This window comes from Pteropus medius, unplaced genomic scaffold, assembly GCF_902729225.1.
Source record: "Pteropus medius unplaced genomic scaffold, Ma_sr-lr_union100, whole genome shotgun sequence".
In the NCBI taxonomy this organism is placed as follows: Eukaryota; Metazoa; Chordata; class Mammalia; order Chiroptera; family Pteropodidae; genus Pteropus; species Pteropus medius.
Window position 1 is genome coordinate 12,651,987 of NW_024354503.1, and position 15,015 is coordinate 12,667,001.

Here is a 15,015-nt window from a genome sequence, read left to right on the forward strand (position 1 = left end):
AAGAAACAGATGAGAAATAAGCAAACTGGTGGCGAGAAGGAAAATAGAGAACTCTAGATTTACATAACGAATATTTTTGAGCATCTGTTATGTGACAGACACTGTCATCTGAAAGGTAGAATTATTAGGTAACTATATAAAGAGACAAACAGCAACAATCTCTCAAAAAAAAAAACAAGCTACCTTAAAAGAATGTTTCTCATCTTTCATAGGGCCCCATTCCTGGTACTGAATTAGGCTTTAGGAATCCAGTGTTGAGCACTGATTTTGACATCTTAATAAAATGGGGGTTGAAAAAAAAAAACTTTTCCTCCAAGCTTCTAAGTTCTTCTAGCTGTGCTAATAATCAAATTAACAGAGACAGGTTAACAGGAGAGAATCAAATTTTAATACATATGCATGGGGAATTCACATATGCATTAGAATTCCAAAGACAGTTTGCAACCTTGGGTGTTTATGACGTTTTTGGACAAAGAACAAAGGAGAGGGGATGGGGTATTCGATTTCTGAGGTGAGAATGGGCCATTTACAGGTACCTGAGGAAGACCAGAACACATATGGCAGGAAAATTCTTGCTAGGCAACTCACAAATAATGGGACACAGGGGATATCTAGCTAACAGGGCCCCAGCCTGAAGCCTTTTTATATACCATACTTAATTTAAATTAGGCGAAGGCTAACATCCTAAGATTTCCTTCCTGAAGCAGGTTTTTCTGTCTGAATCTCTTGGGGAGAAAAAAAGAGAAGGGCCAAAGTTTCTTTCTGCATTGTATTTCTTAATAAAAAAACTTAAAGATCAGTATCCCAAAAAGGCAGCTTCAGGGTGGCAAAACTTTGGTTCCCTTTAATACAAATCTTCAATTTTGTTGGCTGCTTTTCCAGTTAAACATATAGAATGGTGCTGGGATTGGTTAGAAGAGCAGGAAGGTGACGGGACCCTAGTTTTCTTTTCTGATGTGAAGAGCTTCCAATGTCATGTGAAATGTCGAACGGGTTCCTCATTCTGTTCCGTTTGTAGTTGTCAGGAGTCTGCAAGATTACAGTGATAGGTCCGCCATGATTGTCATGGTTCGGTTCATTAGAGTTACAAGTGTTTCCATCTGATCTTTTGGACATCAACCTCCTGCTTCATTTCAAGCGTGGTCTTTGGCATAAGTCAGTGTAGAGGCCTCACAATGTACAGGAAGGGATGGCACCACTTCTTAAAGGTATATATGTGATTACACTCACTTGGCTGCTCCTACTTGTTTTCTCCACTGGCTTAGTAGTTCTTCCTTGTAAGCCTGGCCCTTGATCGGTTGCTGGAACAGTGAAAGATAAGGAGAATTGGCCTCTCAGAATAACTGGTCCCAATTGCAGCAGGCCAGAAAAGACTTTAATAAAGGTTTTAGTTTTTTTTTTTCTTCCTAAGCTAGAATCTGGGTCAGCTCTTTCTTGTAAACAACACATGGCACCAGAAGTGGGGGACTAATTATGGATCATCCTGAATTGTGACTTCCTGACAATGTGGAGGAAAACTGCCCAGCCAGTGTCAGCTTCTCGGTTGGGGCCCTTGGTTGAACAGGCTGAGGGCAGGAAGCTCCGTTGGAGAGGAGGAAAGATGCTCTACTTTGCAGTGTAGAAGTCCAGTCAGCATTTTCTGCTTTAGGAGCCCTACAGATGTTGTGACTGTAAGCTTAAAAGAGCGAGTGTGGGAGAGGAAGAGGGAAAGAGAAAGGAAGAGAGAGAAAGAGAAAGAAAGGAACAATTTCAACCAAAGGCTATAAAAAAAGGGAAGGATTTTAAAAGTGACCTGAAGCAGTCAGGGCAGTGACAGACTATCAGCTCAGGAGTGAATTGGTGAATTACCCTTAGCAATGAATGAATCATAAGGAAGGGTGAGAATGGGAAACTTTCTGGATTTAATACAGCAGAAGATAATGAAAATCTAGCATTCAGGAAATCACTCAGTTGAGAAAATAATAATCAAAGGTGAATAAAGCTATGGGACATCTATTAGGGGAGAGAGAGTGAGAGGGAAGAGGGACAGAGAGGGAGGGAGAGACAGAGAGAGAGAGAGAAATAGAGAAAGACAGAATAGCCATAGCTCTGGGTAGAAGCTGGTGGTGTTAGATTTCATTTGTTTTGCCATGGAACCCGGAGCTGTGTTTGCTGCCAGCCTTTACAGGAAGAAACAAGAATGCTCAACATATGGGAGGAGATGTAAAAATGTCAATAAATGAGTTCGCTTTGCCAAATGTAAATAAGAACACACGTGCAGACAGGAGAGCAGAAAGGAGGTAGCGGGCAGCCCTCCCAGGGTGGAGGATGCTTGGCTGGTGTTGGAGGGGTCGTGGTGGGATGAGAGCCTTCTTGTCAAGTATGCTGGAGCCTCTGGTTAAGCACTGATGGCATTTTTATCTAATTTGGAAAATGGTGCTGAAAGATAAGAGAATGGCAAGTGAAACTTTAAGTCTGAAGCAGAAAATGTGTATTAGAAAGCTAAATACATGATCTTAAAGTTATGTCAAACCCTGGGCCTAACACAACAGGAACTAAGAATCAAATTTAGAATTCTTTGAATTGCATTCAGTTCAAGAAATGTCAGAGGTTACCTTCCGAAGGTAAGGGCCCTGTTTAGCAACTACAGGTGGGGAAGACACAACCAATCCCTGCCCTCAACATTGAGTGGAAGGTAAGAATAGGAAAAGTACAAAGAGAGGCAAAAAGGGGTCCTGAGAGATAGGACAAACACAGGACAATGGAGAGGAGTGAGGGTGGTGCAGGTGGTGCTCAGAGTGGGGCCTGAAGGCAGCGGCCCAGGAAGCGGCTTTCAGAATGAGTGGAACGTTGATTGATGGGGATCAGGGCCAGCAGGAGAAAAGCTTAGAAGTGAGGGAAGCTTGAGCAAATTGGTCGGGGCCACACAGCTGTCTGTAAGTTTGATGCAGATAAAGCCCTTAGAACAAAAGAAGCACTCAATAATTGTTTGCTGCTATTATTATTATCGTTATTGACAGAACTGGAACTTGATGCTGAGATTGAGCTTTTTTCTTAGCACTAATGAGAGAGTAGATAAATTTGGAAGACTATCATCTTCTTGTGGGTGTCCAGGTTTGCTGGGCTGAAGAACTGTTTTTTATTGAATTCGATAGATCTTAGGGAGTGGTGGAAAGATTTTTAATATGGAAGTTACATGAACATTTAGCTGTATTTGAGAAAGTCAGTAGCATACGGTATGCTGGGCACTAAGATAAGGATTTTTTTCTCACTCTTCCTCCCTCCTTTCCCTCTTGCATTAAAAAAAAACCTTAAAATGAAGCCAATCATTATCTGCTAATTTTATCAGGAGGAGGGAAACCTGCCTCCTTGGCCTCTTAATGAGTTCTGATCAGCTCTCCACTCGCTCCCCCCCCCACCCCTACAAGCTACCTCCCATCTGCCACACCCAGGAAGCCTTCTTGTCGGGCTTTTCTTTTTTTACTAGAAAGAAATTGAATTTTCTTGGCTGGAATTTCCTCAAAGGTGCAGTGTGTCTCACTCCCTACGCTTTTTCTTTTTCACTCTGTTTCTCCCAAGCACTGGATGCCCCATCTGACAGCAGAAGGTGAAAGATGACAGGATAATCTTACCTTGGCTACTATAGCAACCTTCACCTGCTTTGCTGCTCACTTTTGAAGTGTCATCTTCCAGTGAAAAGTTATTTTCCATGTAATTGCTTGGCTCTTCCAGAGGTTTGGGGTTTTCTTTAAGCTTCTTTTGGCAATAAATGAAAGGATGGTCTTCTGCCTCCATACTGGGCTCCAGAATACTTGTTCCACAATGGTCCAGGCATAGGGTACCACACAGAGCCACTCATTCCGCTTCTACTTTTTTTGTTCTTAAAAATACAGTCAGGAATGGTGAATCTGCGACTACGTTATACTGGTTCTGGTTTGAGTTGTCAATTTACAAATAACTCAGGTTTAAATTTTTAAATTTAAAATTTAAAACTCAGGTTCAAGTTCTATTGAAATTAACCTATGACATTTCTAGACTATTACCCTGCCGGAAGTGAAATTTCTTTAGCTGATCCCAGAGAGCCTCTCTCTAGCCTTTTCCATTCTGTAATATGTCCCCAAAACTGACCCATGCACTCCCCATTGCAATTCCTTTGCCTTCTGGTTTCCAGTTGGGTTTAGCCAATAGGAAGTGCCAACAGATTAGAGAAGGAGAGCAAGGTGAGGATATTTATTCCTCTGGCACCATATTTGTGGTGCCACTGTGGATTGGGTATATCCCTCAAACAAATGTTATTTAGGGGGCCTCTCTTCACAGGGAAGAAAAGTAATTTTCCTTTTACTCTTCTAAGTTCTAAGTTCTTCTGGCTGGTTCTAGTAGTCACATTGACATAAGACCAATTAATAATAGGAGAAACTAACCAAATTTATTAAGTATATACATATATGGAGAATTCAAAAGAATATGGAACCAGAGGACAAATCGGGCAGTTGGGGCTTATGTGCCATCCTGAGCTAAGGAGAAAGGTTGGGGATGGCGGGAGGTGGGTGTGGATTTCAAAGGGCAGCATGGTAATTTTCATGGAGATAGAAAAGCAAGTGTTTTGTAAACAAATATTTGCTGAGACACAGAGAGGACTTTGATCAAATGGGCCTTGATAGGTTCCTCCCTGTCTATCACACTAGTTCATATTAAACTGTGGTTATTTATGATGATAGGTCCATTACTGGAGCATGTCCCCTATGTATATTCTCTTTGGCAGTTAGGGAGAGGGTCGAAGTTTTTTCATAGTCTTTTGTGTTTTGAAATAACCATCTTATAGTAACCTATATCTTCAGAAGCATAGTTTAGGGTGGCAAACTCCATTCTGGAAACACATCCCCTCCTCTCACCTCTTTAGGTCTCTGGATAGTGCTAGCCCAGGATTTTGCACTATCTTTTGTGGTTTCCCTACACCCTGCTCACACCTTTGTAAACAATCCCTTTATTAAACCTTTTCAAATTATTGGATTTGAGCATGCCATCTGTTTCCAGCTGAACCTTGACTAACACAATGACCAATGCTCTTCTCTTTTGCGTGGGTGCTCCAATATTGCTTATTTCATATAATGAATTTATGCTTCATTGTTGGTCATGCTTTGTATTTTTCTGTCTTTAAGAACAACCTCTTTACCCTCATACCCTTTGTAAAAATAATGTTTCCTCTCTCTGACCCTCTTCTCTTGCAGCCAGCCTGTTTGAAACACATTATCGTGATGGTCAGCTAGGTTTGTGGGAATGGAATACAAATGTCCTGCTTGTCCTGTCTGATCCTGGATAAATTTAAGGGTCTTCCTTCCCTTTTTCTTTTGTCCACTGGAAGGATAAACAGGATTTGCAGATCCTCCTAGGAGATCATGGGCATTAAAACCTTACACGGCTAGAGACATTACCATTGGCAAATTTGTTGGCCCATCACCGCTATAGAATCCAGTACAAAAGGAGATGATGGAAACTTGCTTTTTTTCCTCCCTAACTTTGTAAAAATTCATAGGACCCTGCTTCCTTGGGGAATTGAATTAATTGAGTTATATTGTCTTGTGGGAGCTTAAGGTGGACTGAGGCTTCAGAAGGTGTCCTGACGGGAGCCATGAATGAAGAATGTGGATAATCTCCTTTGAAGCCCATGAGTTGAAAACTGCATGCTCTTTATTCTTTCAAGACTGATCCCAAATGGTATCAAGAATAGCATGAGGTTCACACAGCTCAGCAGGTGTGAGAATTCTGCAGCTGAATTAAATAGGTTCCATTATATTTCAGGAAAAGCTCTAATGGGTTTCATGGAGCACAGCCTAAGAATATCTATCTCTCTCCTTTGTATCTCAGGATGGTTGGGATGGCTTTTTGCTACTAATATTATACTTTAATCTCCTTGTAAGAAGAACAAAAATGAGCATAAGGCCTCTCTTATCCCTAAGAGGGTCTAAATATTAAAATACCAAAAGGTGACAAAAGGACCTCACCTATAATGCCAGAACAAAAAATGAAAGCTGATAATGTAATTTAGTTGTAAAATTGTTATTGTTATTTATATAAAATTTTTTTTTCTAATAAGCTTGTTTTGTCTCAGGTATCATTAAAGAATCATTTAATTTTAGAGCTCAAGGAATTTTAAATAGTGCAAAACTTTAAGTTGAGGTTTCTATTGTTTAAAACTTTCGACTGGATTCATTTAAGCTTATATTCAACTTAAAAATAGCTACAGGCATTTCTTCTCTACTACTTATTAATACAACATTGCATTCTTAGTTTTTACCAATAATATTCAAGCTGACATTGTTTCTTTAAGTTCCTCCACACTAATATCTTATAATCTATTTATCTGTTTTCCAATCAAAACTGAACTTAAAGCCAGAATGAATTATTCGTTAATCATTTCTATTTATCCTATTTTCTTATTTATTCTCTTCAGCTGGTCATAACATGGATTGAGGCACATTTGTTCCTATTTTGTTGTCCTTGTTGCAAAAAGTTTTAGATCCCTGTTCTTAATTTAAAAAGCAGATTAAAAAAAAAAAAAGCAGATGTCTTGGATCTTTAGCATTTTTTTGTCTAAGGAAAAATAAATCCAAACTTAAGTTGCTTTTTGTATGTCCTGCTCATTTTTTTTCCCTTTGTGGATTATTATTTCATATTTTTTGAAAAGCCTCACTTTCTAGTTTGAATAACCTGGAAGATGAAAAACATAGGCAGATATGTTATGAGCATTAAATTAAAGATTTCAACACTGGAGGAAGTTTTTGTTAAAGGTTATAAGTTCCATTTCTAGAGCATCTTTAAGCCCAGAGTTAGACAGGTGTCTCTTTTCTTGTGTGTTTTCTTCTAATATTGGAAAGATAAAAATCTCAAAGCGAGAAGGGACCTTAAAGGAAATGCCAGCCACCATCTTCCTGGTTTTTAGATTTCCTCTGTGACATCCCTCCAGACTGAATTGCTCTATGGAGCTTACTGTTTGGCTGTCACTGATATAAGTTGCTCACTTAGATGTGAGGCAGAACATTTCTGTTTTAACCTGAATTGTTAAAAGATCCATGGCTCCTTTTATTAAATTGAATTCCTCCTCCCTGGTTAAATTTCTAGTCTCTTAGCACCATACACAAAAATTCTATTTCCTCCTTCAAAATTTGAGGGCAATTGCGATTTCACTAAAGACTTCTTTCCTTCTCTTCTCTATGCTATTTCCTAGATGACATGAGTTTTGACCCCTCAGTAAGACTGGCTAGTCTTCTTAGAAAAAAATTGCAATTTTTCTGTAGTGAGTGGTACTCAGAATTGGCCTTGATATTCTCTCCATGTTGAGGGGACTCAAGATGAGATTATCACCCTTTCAAGGTGGCATTAACCATTTTTATAGGTCACATATCACGTTATTAACAGAGTGATTTTATGTGATAGTGAAGCTAGTATGAGCATCTCCATGGATATTTACAATTTTGTCTTGCCATGGCTCTCTGCCACCCTCATGGGCTTATTTGTGATTCCTCCCTCCTTTTATACACAGTTTTAGACTTTCTAGACCAGAACGCCTATTAGCAAATGCGTGGTTCCTCATTCTCATGAGCTGTATCTTATTCCTCGAAAGGGTAATGTTTTAGGATTTTTCAATTCAGAAATCTGAATCTCATGCATATTGTTACTGCTGGGACAATAATGATATCCAAGAGAATCAGATGCCTCTGGATTTAATTGTACCACATAAATGTTAGGAATGAAAGTAGTGAGTTTTGGAAAGATTAATTCCTTGTGTGGAAATCCAGTAATGTCTAGATAATCCGAATTTATTTCAAAAGAGAATTTATTCACTTATTTATGCAATGAACATTCAGTTGCTTCTTCTTTGATGCTAAACACGCATCTTTAAGTTTCAGATGGCTAGTCTTCACAGTAGGAGCCATACTGTCACCATTTTAAGGTTTTTTTTTTTTTTTTTAACGTTTAATAAGTGCTGTCAGGTTATCTGAGAATCTTGGATGAAATCATTTTCCCATTATAGCAAAGTAACGAAGTTGAAAATCTTCCTCTCTCCAGGCTTCCTCCTCTGTTAAAGACAGACAAGTTCAATCATTTATATTCTTATTGCTACTAACTTTGTAATATTTAAATAAACTATTCTGTTGTTGGTGATGTTTACGGCAGAGACAGGGGTGTTTGTTTTTTATGTTAATTATTCTCTTTTTCCTTAGGAATATCTTTCCCTTCTAATGGGTTCTTTCAACCAAGCTCTTACCAAATATTGGTCTCTACTTTTTTCTCATTTTAATTATATGGGCTTGACCCTTATGGACAGTCTTCACTGTTTGAAACTTGTTTGAAACTTGTTTACACCGTTGACAGTAATAGATGGCAACCACCTCTGTAGTACCAGATTTCTATCGACTCGTTCTTGATGAGCCAATACATGGTAATGAATAATTTTAATTCAGATATCATTTTGGAGGCTTTAAAAGACATTCGCTTGCTTCATTTCATTTGATGGTCACACTAGACAAGGCCATAGTGTTTCTCCATTTTGCTGACAAGAAAACCATAGCCCCGAAGGCTTGTCTTTTACAGAAGGACTAGAACCCAAGTATGCCACCAGAGATCTTTCCAATATTTCATAAAGATGTCTCTTCTCTGAATCTAAAGAAGTTTTGAGGTTCTCCTGGGGGAGGCTTTATATTTTAAGAGTGGATAGTGGTTTTCCTTTTCTCAATGCATGTGATGGTGGAAATTTATGCTTTCCACATGTCAAACGACAGAAGAGTGGTTAAATAAATATGACAGATCCATACACTGGGTTACTATGTGGCTATTAAATAAATGTTTTCAAAGGATATATAATGATGCAGGGAACTGCTCTTGATTATATTAGTGTTTTCAGAAAGAAGTGGAATACTAAACAGCAGGATCTCAATCTCATTTAAAAAATTACATATGAAAAAAGCACTAGTAATAAATATACCCAAATAGTAGCAATTTTCTCTGTATAGGAGGATTATGGTTTACTTTTATTTTCTTTTTTTTTTTTATAACTTTCTCTTTTTTTTCATCTTTTTCTTCAGTGAACTCATATAATCAAAAAACATAATTATTTCAATTATAGTCTGCAGATTTTTTTTTTTAATTTTAGCTAGAGGAATCCTTTGAGTAATGATTGCAATCTTTGATTTATAAAATTATATAAATCAAACCTTAAATTGAAACGAATGGGTAGTTTTCATTATTAGTATGTAAATTTGAAATAAATGGTATGTTATTAGTGTTTACATTTTAAATTGTCCATTATAACTCTCTTGCTGGTCTGTTATTTCCTGAAAGTGACTCCTTTTTTCATAATTCATTAAGTCAAACATCATTATAAAGGCTTCCTATCTGTACCAGGCTGAAGATGAAATATAATGTATCACACTGATGAAGACAGCTGTTTCTGCCCTCAAAAAATACCAATCTGACTGGAAATACAGACCAGTAAAGCAGTCATTATAGTGCAGGATGATCCATGAGTGAAGGCGGGGCAGGACACTCAGGTGCAAAGGAAGGATAGGCCCTGGGAGAGGTTGGGAAGCTTTCCCCGGAGAGTTGCCTCGAGCTGAAGACAGCTGTTCTCTCTTGGATAACCAACCTCAGATTTAGAAATAAGGACAACACATGCAAATTTTCTTATGCAATTGTTGCCTCAAAGATGTTTACAGTTGTTAAGAGTTTTGAAGTTAAAAAGATAAACTATTTTCGGCTGCAGGACCTTCACATTTCTTTATTAGAGAGTTCTTTTAATCTTCAGAGTTTCCTTTTCTTTCTCTATATATTGGGGTTTACTAAAAGTTAGTGGTAATACGAAAGCATAATAGTTTTGCTCCAAGATTATCGTAATGATGTCTTTTTATAGTATTTCTTATTACATGTCCTTTTATGTAGTGGTTAATACTGATTTTGATCACTTCTTTCATTCCTAGTTCATTCCTCAGCCTCTTCCTACTCTACCGTGGGAGGCAGAATAGATGTTTTTGTTCCAGTTTTATAATGATAAACTGAGTCATATAATGATCATTTGACTTTTCCAAATTATGAGGTGAGTCAGTAATGAAACTGGAAAGAGAAATCAGGTATCCTTTGTTCAAAGCTCTGAATTCTAAAATATTTCTGCAAAGAAAGTAGAATAGGTTATTTGCCAAAAATGCATTCACCTTTTAAATCTCTTCTGAAAGTAATGAGCTTAAAATAAAGTCTCATGAAGCTAATCCTATTGTTACAGTTTAGAACAGAAGTTAAGGCCATTTGAGTAGATTAAAATGAGTCCCGAGTGAGGCTTATTATTTGGTTTATTTAATTAATTAGTTCAGCAATAGATTTTAATTCTTTTTGGAAAAAGAATAATTGAAACATTCTCAGATCCATTTAAGAACAATTTGGGATCTTTTTTGATTAATTTAAACATTTTTAAATAAGAAGGACAGGATTAAGAATAAGATCAGAATTGACACTTCATATCTCTATTTCATGCTACTGGATGATTATGACTTCATTATCAAAAGGTTTTCCTATAATCCATTAATCCAAATAATACCATTTTAATGCTCTTAGCAATTATTTCTACTATTAAAATAATTGGTACTCTAATAATAAATGATGGCTATTATGCATGTTACACTAAAATATCTAAAGCAACTGTATAATTGAAATAAAAGAAAATAAATTCGTATTAGTATTTCATTGAAGTTTTTCCTTCAAATTAAAAATATTCATATATTTTGGATTAATTATAGAATAAAACAAAGCTTAAAATATATACCATATTTTTATTTAAAATAAATATTTTGTTGATTCCAATACAAAAAATGTTGCATTAATTAGAGTTTTAAGAACTTTAGATATAGGAATGGTTCTCTTATATTTTACATAGAATAAGATTTTTGTTTACCACAATTACCACAATCTGATTTTAGAGTTATAATCTCAAATTCTTTAATTTTTGGCTTTTGTCCCAGGCATGCCTAAGATTTTATATGTAATGCGTTATTTATATTACCATCATATACTACTTCTCAGGATACTATTTGGGTTTTGTTTCCAGGAAAAATAAAAATAAAACACATAACCTTATCATCATGAGACATTCCGAATTCAAGAGAGATGTAAGCAGAAACTTATATTTGTCTGGGGATCCAGACTTTGTGTTTAAACTTCATGAGGGCTGAGTGACATTCCGTGGTACCCACCTTTCTGTTCTTTGCTCTGAGGTTTTGCAGTGCTGGGATTGGGGAAAATGGAGCTTACAGATGTCCAGTAGCCATGTCATAACTGTCAGTCAATCTTACCTGTATACCCTTGGGCAAGGTATTGGACCTTCTGGGCTTCTAATAATTGAGGTTTGAACATAATATAATGAAAGGCATGAAAATAGATATAAAAGAAGTATGTGGGGGAGACAGACAAAATGTACTAAATTATGTACCAGTATCAAAAAATGGAAAACCTTTCCAACTGGTTGCAGTTGGGTAGAATTTTGAATCTAAGAGGTGAGGAAATAATAGAATGATGCAACACAGCTAGATGAGATTAATACTGGCAAGTTTCCTAATGGGGACGATGAAGGAAGGGAATCTATATATTATGAATCAGCCAAATAGTACTGATTTTCAAGATCCAAGATTCACAAATTATTAAGACTAATCATCCCATGCAAAAGATGTGTGTGTGTGTGTGTGTGTGTGTGTGTGTGTGTGTCCTCATTGTGGATAAACTGTGATCTATTAGAGTTACCATAATCAGGATTCAGGTGGAAATGAAGGAGATTGTACTTCCTTAGTATAGACTTGTATTAATTTTGATCTGCTTCATTTCTGTGGTATAGGAGCATGAGTTCTGGTGCCAAACTCCCTGAGTTTGAATCCTAGTCCTGCCACTTTATCATTGACCTTCTAAAAGTTACTTACTTGCTTTGTTCCTAAGTTTTTCTTTGCGTAAAATGGAAATAGTATTGGTACCCATCTCATCGACTATTGTGGAAATTAAGTAGTTTAGTTAATGGATGTAACTCATTTAGAGCAGTTCCTGGAACTCAATAAAGAATAGGCATTGGTAATGGTGGTGGTGGCAGCAGTGGTGGTGGTGGTGGTATTATGTAATTCATCATGTAACTTAGCACTTTCCCACATGCATTTTTGTTTGAGTCCATTCGATTGTTGTAAGGAAGCAAAGGCTCAGATAACTTATATAACTTTCCTGGGTCTCAATTCTAGTCAATTCTGGGAAGTTAGGCTAGAGCCCTCGGCCTCCAGCTCTTATCCTGGTTAAGTGGGAGATTTTTGACATTAACACTGACTAGATTCTTGCCCAGAAGCAGGGCTGCATGGGAAATTGTGTCTCAGAGATCAAGGGGATAATGTGAACTTGCCAAGTCTTCCCCCATCTAATAGCCCCTGCTTCTTCTGCTAATCGTACTCCCCTGCTATGCTCCAGACACCGTAGAACTGTGAGCTAAACACCAAGTTTTAAGGGACCGAGAGCTACTCTAACACATGTTCATCTTTGCATCCTCAGGAATGAGAGGAGAATCTTATTTCATTGGAATGAGGAGCCCTGGGCAGCAAGGGTACATCCCAGAAGATGGAGGACTTTTCTTGCTCTGCAGCATAGACAGAGACTGGGCTGTAACTCGGTGTTTCGCGGAGGAAGCTTTTCAAGCAATCACTGACTTCAACGACCTCCCCAACTCGTTGTTTGCATGCAACGTTCACCAATCAGTGTTTGAAGGAGAAGACAGCAAGGTAATAAGACTTTCCTGCTCCTGAAATATGGGAGACTGTGGCATTATCCCAAAATATTTCCATGGCTCATTTGCGGTTGATGTTTTGAATATTTTGAAAATGTTTATCTAGCTTTATTCTTGGTATGAGAGAAGGAAGAGAAAAACCTTTTCTATTATCAGCCAAGTTTGGAGGTTGTTGATGAGACTGTGTTGAGATGAGATGAGATCTTGTCATCCGTGACTCGTAGGTCTATCTAACAAAACAAGTGGTGTGAGGAATAGTGATTGCAAGGAGATATCCTTTGAGCTATGAAGCAGATCTCAGAGAGAGAGAGAAAGAGACAGAGAGAGAGAGAGAGAGAGAGAGAGAGAGAGAGAAATTATTTTCCCCTGTTTTGCCAAAAACATAATTTGCCTTTCTCAAAACAGCACACGCTCTCTTTCATCCCCACCCCTCCTGCAGTTTGATGAGTACTCTAAAAATAGCTGTAATCCAAGTACTGCAGCAGTTTAAAGGTATGTTGGTTGGCCCTCTGAGTCTTGCTTTGCCCATTGGTGCTACAGTGGGTGGAATTGTTATGTGTGTGTTGTAAGAATTTGAAAGTGGTTAATTCCTTGATTTGAAATGATTGGACAATGAGGTTGTCTATTTATGAGCATTTTCCAAATGAAACTCCCATTTTAACAGACAAACTTGATTTAGTGTAAATATTCTTGGAAACAGAGTAAATATTCTATTTGGAGATCTTTCATTTCAGATTCCTCTGACCTTTTAAGTGGGATATCTAAATGGATCAAACCTTCTCTTGTGGACATGGATTTCTAATTGTGAATATTCATTATAATACTATGTTGTAAAACATGGCCAACATTTTTCTAAAAACTAAAATATGTGGCTCTGTGTGAGATGTTAGAGTAGGATTTATGATTGCTGTTTCACAAGCTTGGGCTATTTTTGCCAATTGATAAAGTCCAAACTTCATTGTTTGAAAATGATTACTGGAAATATTTTTTTCTGGATTTTATTGGTTTTGTAAGCAATTCTGATAGCCCAGAGGATTAGGAATGATTTCAAGCCATTTAAAGAAAGAGTTTTATAATAATATTGTTTTGGAGTTGAACAATTAAAAAAATAGGCTAAAAATAGCTTGAAATCCAAGGACTTATATGTGATTAGAACCTCCAGTGCTGTGGTCACTGGCTATTTTGAAGTAAGCAAATAGCACAAAGCCTGTCTAACAGGAACTGAGACTTTTGCACTTGGATGATAATCAGGTTATAACAGAGATTATAATGTAAACAGAGCAAGTAATTTCTCCTGAAATCTACCTGACATTAACAATGAAATAAGTTTCCATGTTTTCTCATTTTATCATCTACTTATCTAAATATCAACAATCAGAAGGATTTTCTCTAGAGGTTTAATGGGGATTTTGATTCTTTCCTGATTAAATATTTCCCGGTAGATTAAAACAAAAAGACCTAGGAAAGAGCTAATCTCATTCAGGAAAGCTGCTCAAGTATGGCTGATCAACTGAACCAGAATTGCTTATGAAAAAAGACAGAGGCTTGGGAGGGTTCATGGGAATTTGCCCACATCTGTTTTGATATTTTGATCTGTGATTAAATAATGGATTACATAATATTCTCATTTAATTTGGATGCATTACATCTTGTCAAGTGGCATTTGGTTTTTAACTGATCTTGATAAAATTTTGAGAGGAAATCAAGAAGATGGATGTAGTTGAATGGAACCAGGTTCAAGTTATTTAGATCACGTTTTTTGCCCAAGAAGGTCAATTTTATAATTAGACAATGTCTACATAATTAAATTTACTAAATCAGACAGAAAGTCTTCCACCTTGGTGTGATTTTGTAGCCTCCATGTGTGGAGAGTCTCTAGGATATCAAATAATTTGACGTAGGTTCTGTTTAGATTTAATTATACATGCATGGTTCGAGGGTGACAAAGCATGATCATCAGATGAGTTGACAGTAGCCAGGAAGCATGATCACTGAAACTCTAGAAAAAAAAAATTGTTTAGGGAGTCTCAATGGTTCCTCCTTTTCACTGCCACATGTTTCTCTTCAAGTTATAGGCCTTCCTATTCTCTTTGCTTCCATTTTTTTACTGTGTTAATAAAACTCATGGTCTTATACACCATTCTCTCAGGATATTCTTACTATAACATTCAAAGTTCATGAATCCGAGCCATGAAGGCTGATGATAGTAATCTTTCTTATAGGGTGGACATTTTGGGGACTGT

The 15,015-nt window shown here is 37.1% G+C and overlaps 1 protein-coding gene across 3 annotated transcripts in view; it reads left to right on the plus strand.

Annotated features, from left to right (window-relative positions):
- Nucleotides 1-15,015, plus strand: part of RCAN2 (regulator of calcineurin 2) — a 233,160-nt gene that overhangs the window by 25,423 nt on the left and 192,722 nt on the right. For all 3 annotated transcript variants that reach the window (XM_039854587.1, XM_039854586.1, XM_039854585.1), the window contains exon 2: nt 12,541-12,767. In XM_039854587.1, the coding sequence (XP_039710521.1) occupies nt 12,543-12,767 (225 nt within the window). In that variant the 5' untranslated portion in view covers nt 12,541-12,542. The remainder of the gene's footprint in view (nt 1-12,540; nt 12,768-15,015) is intronic.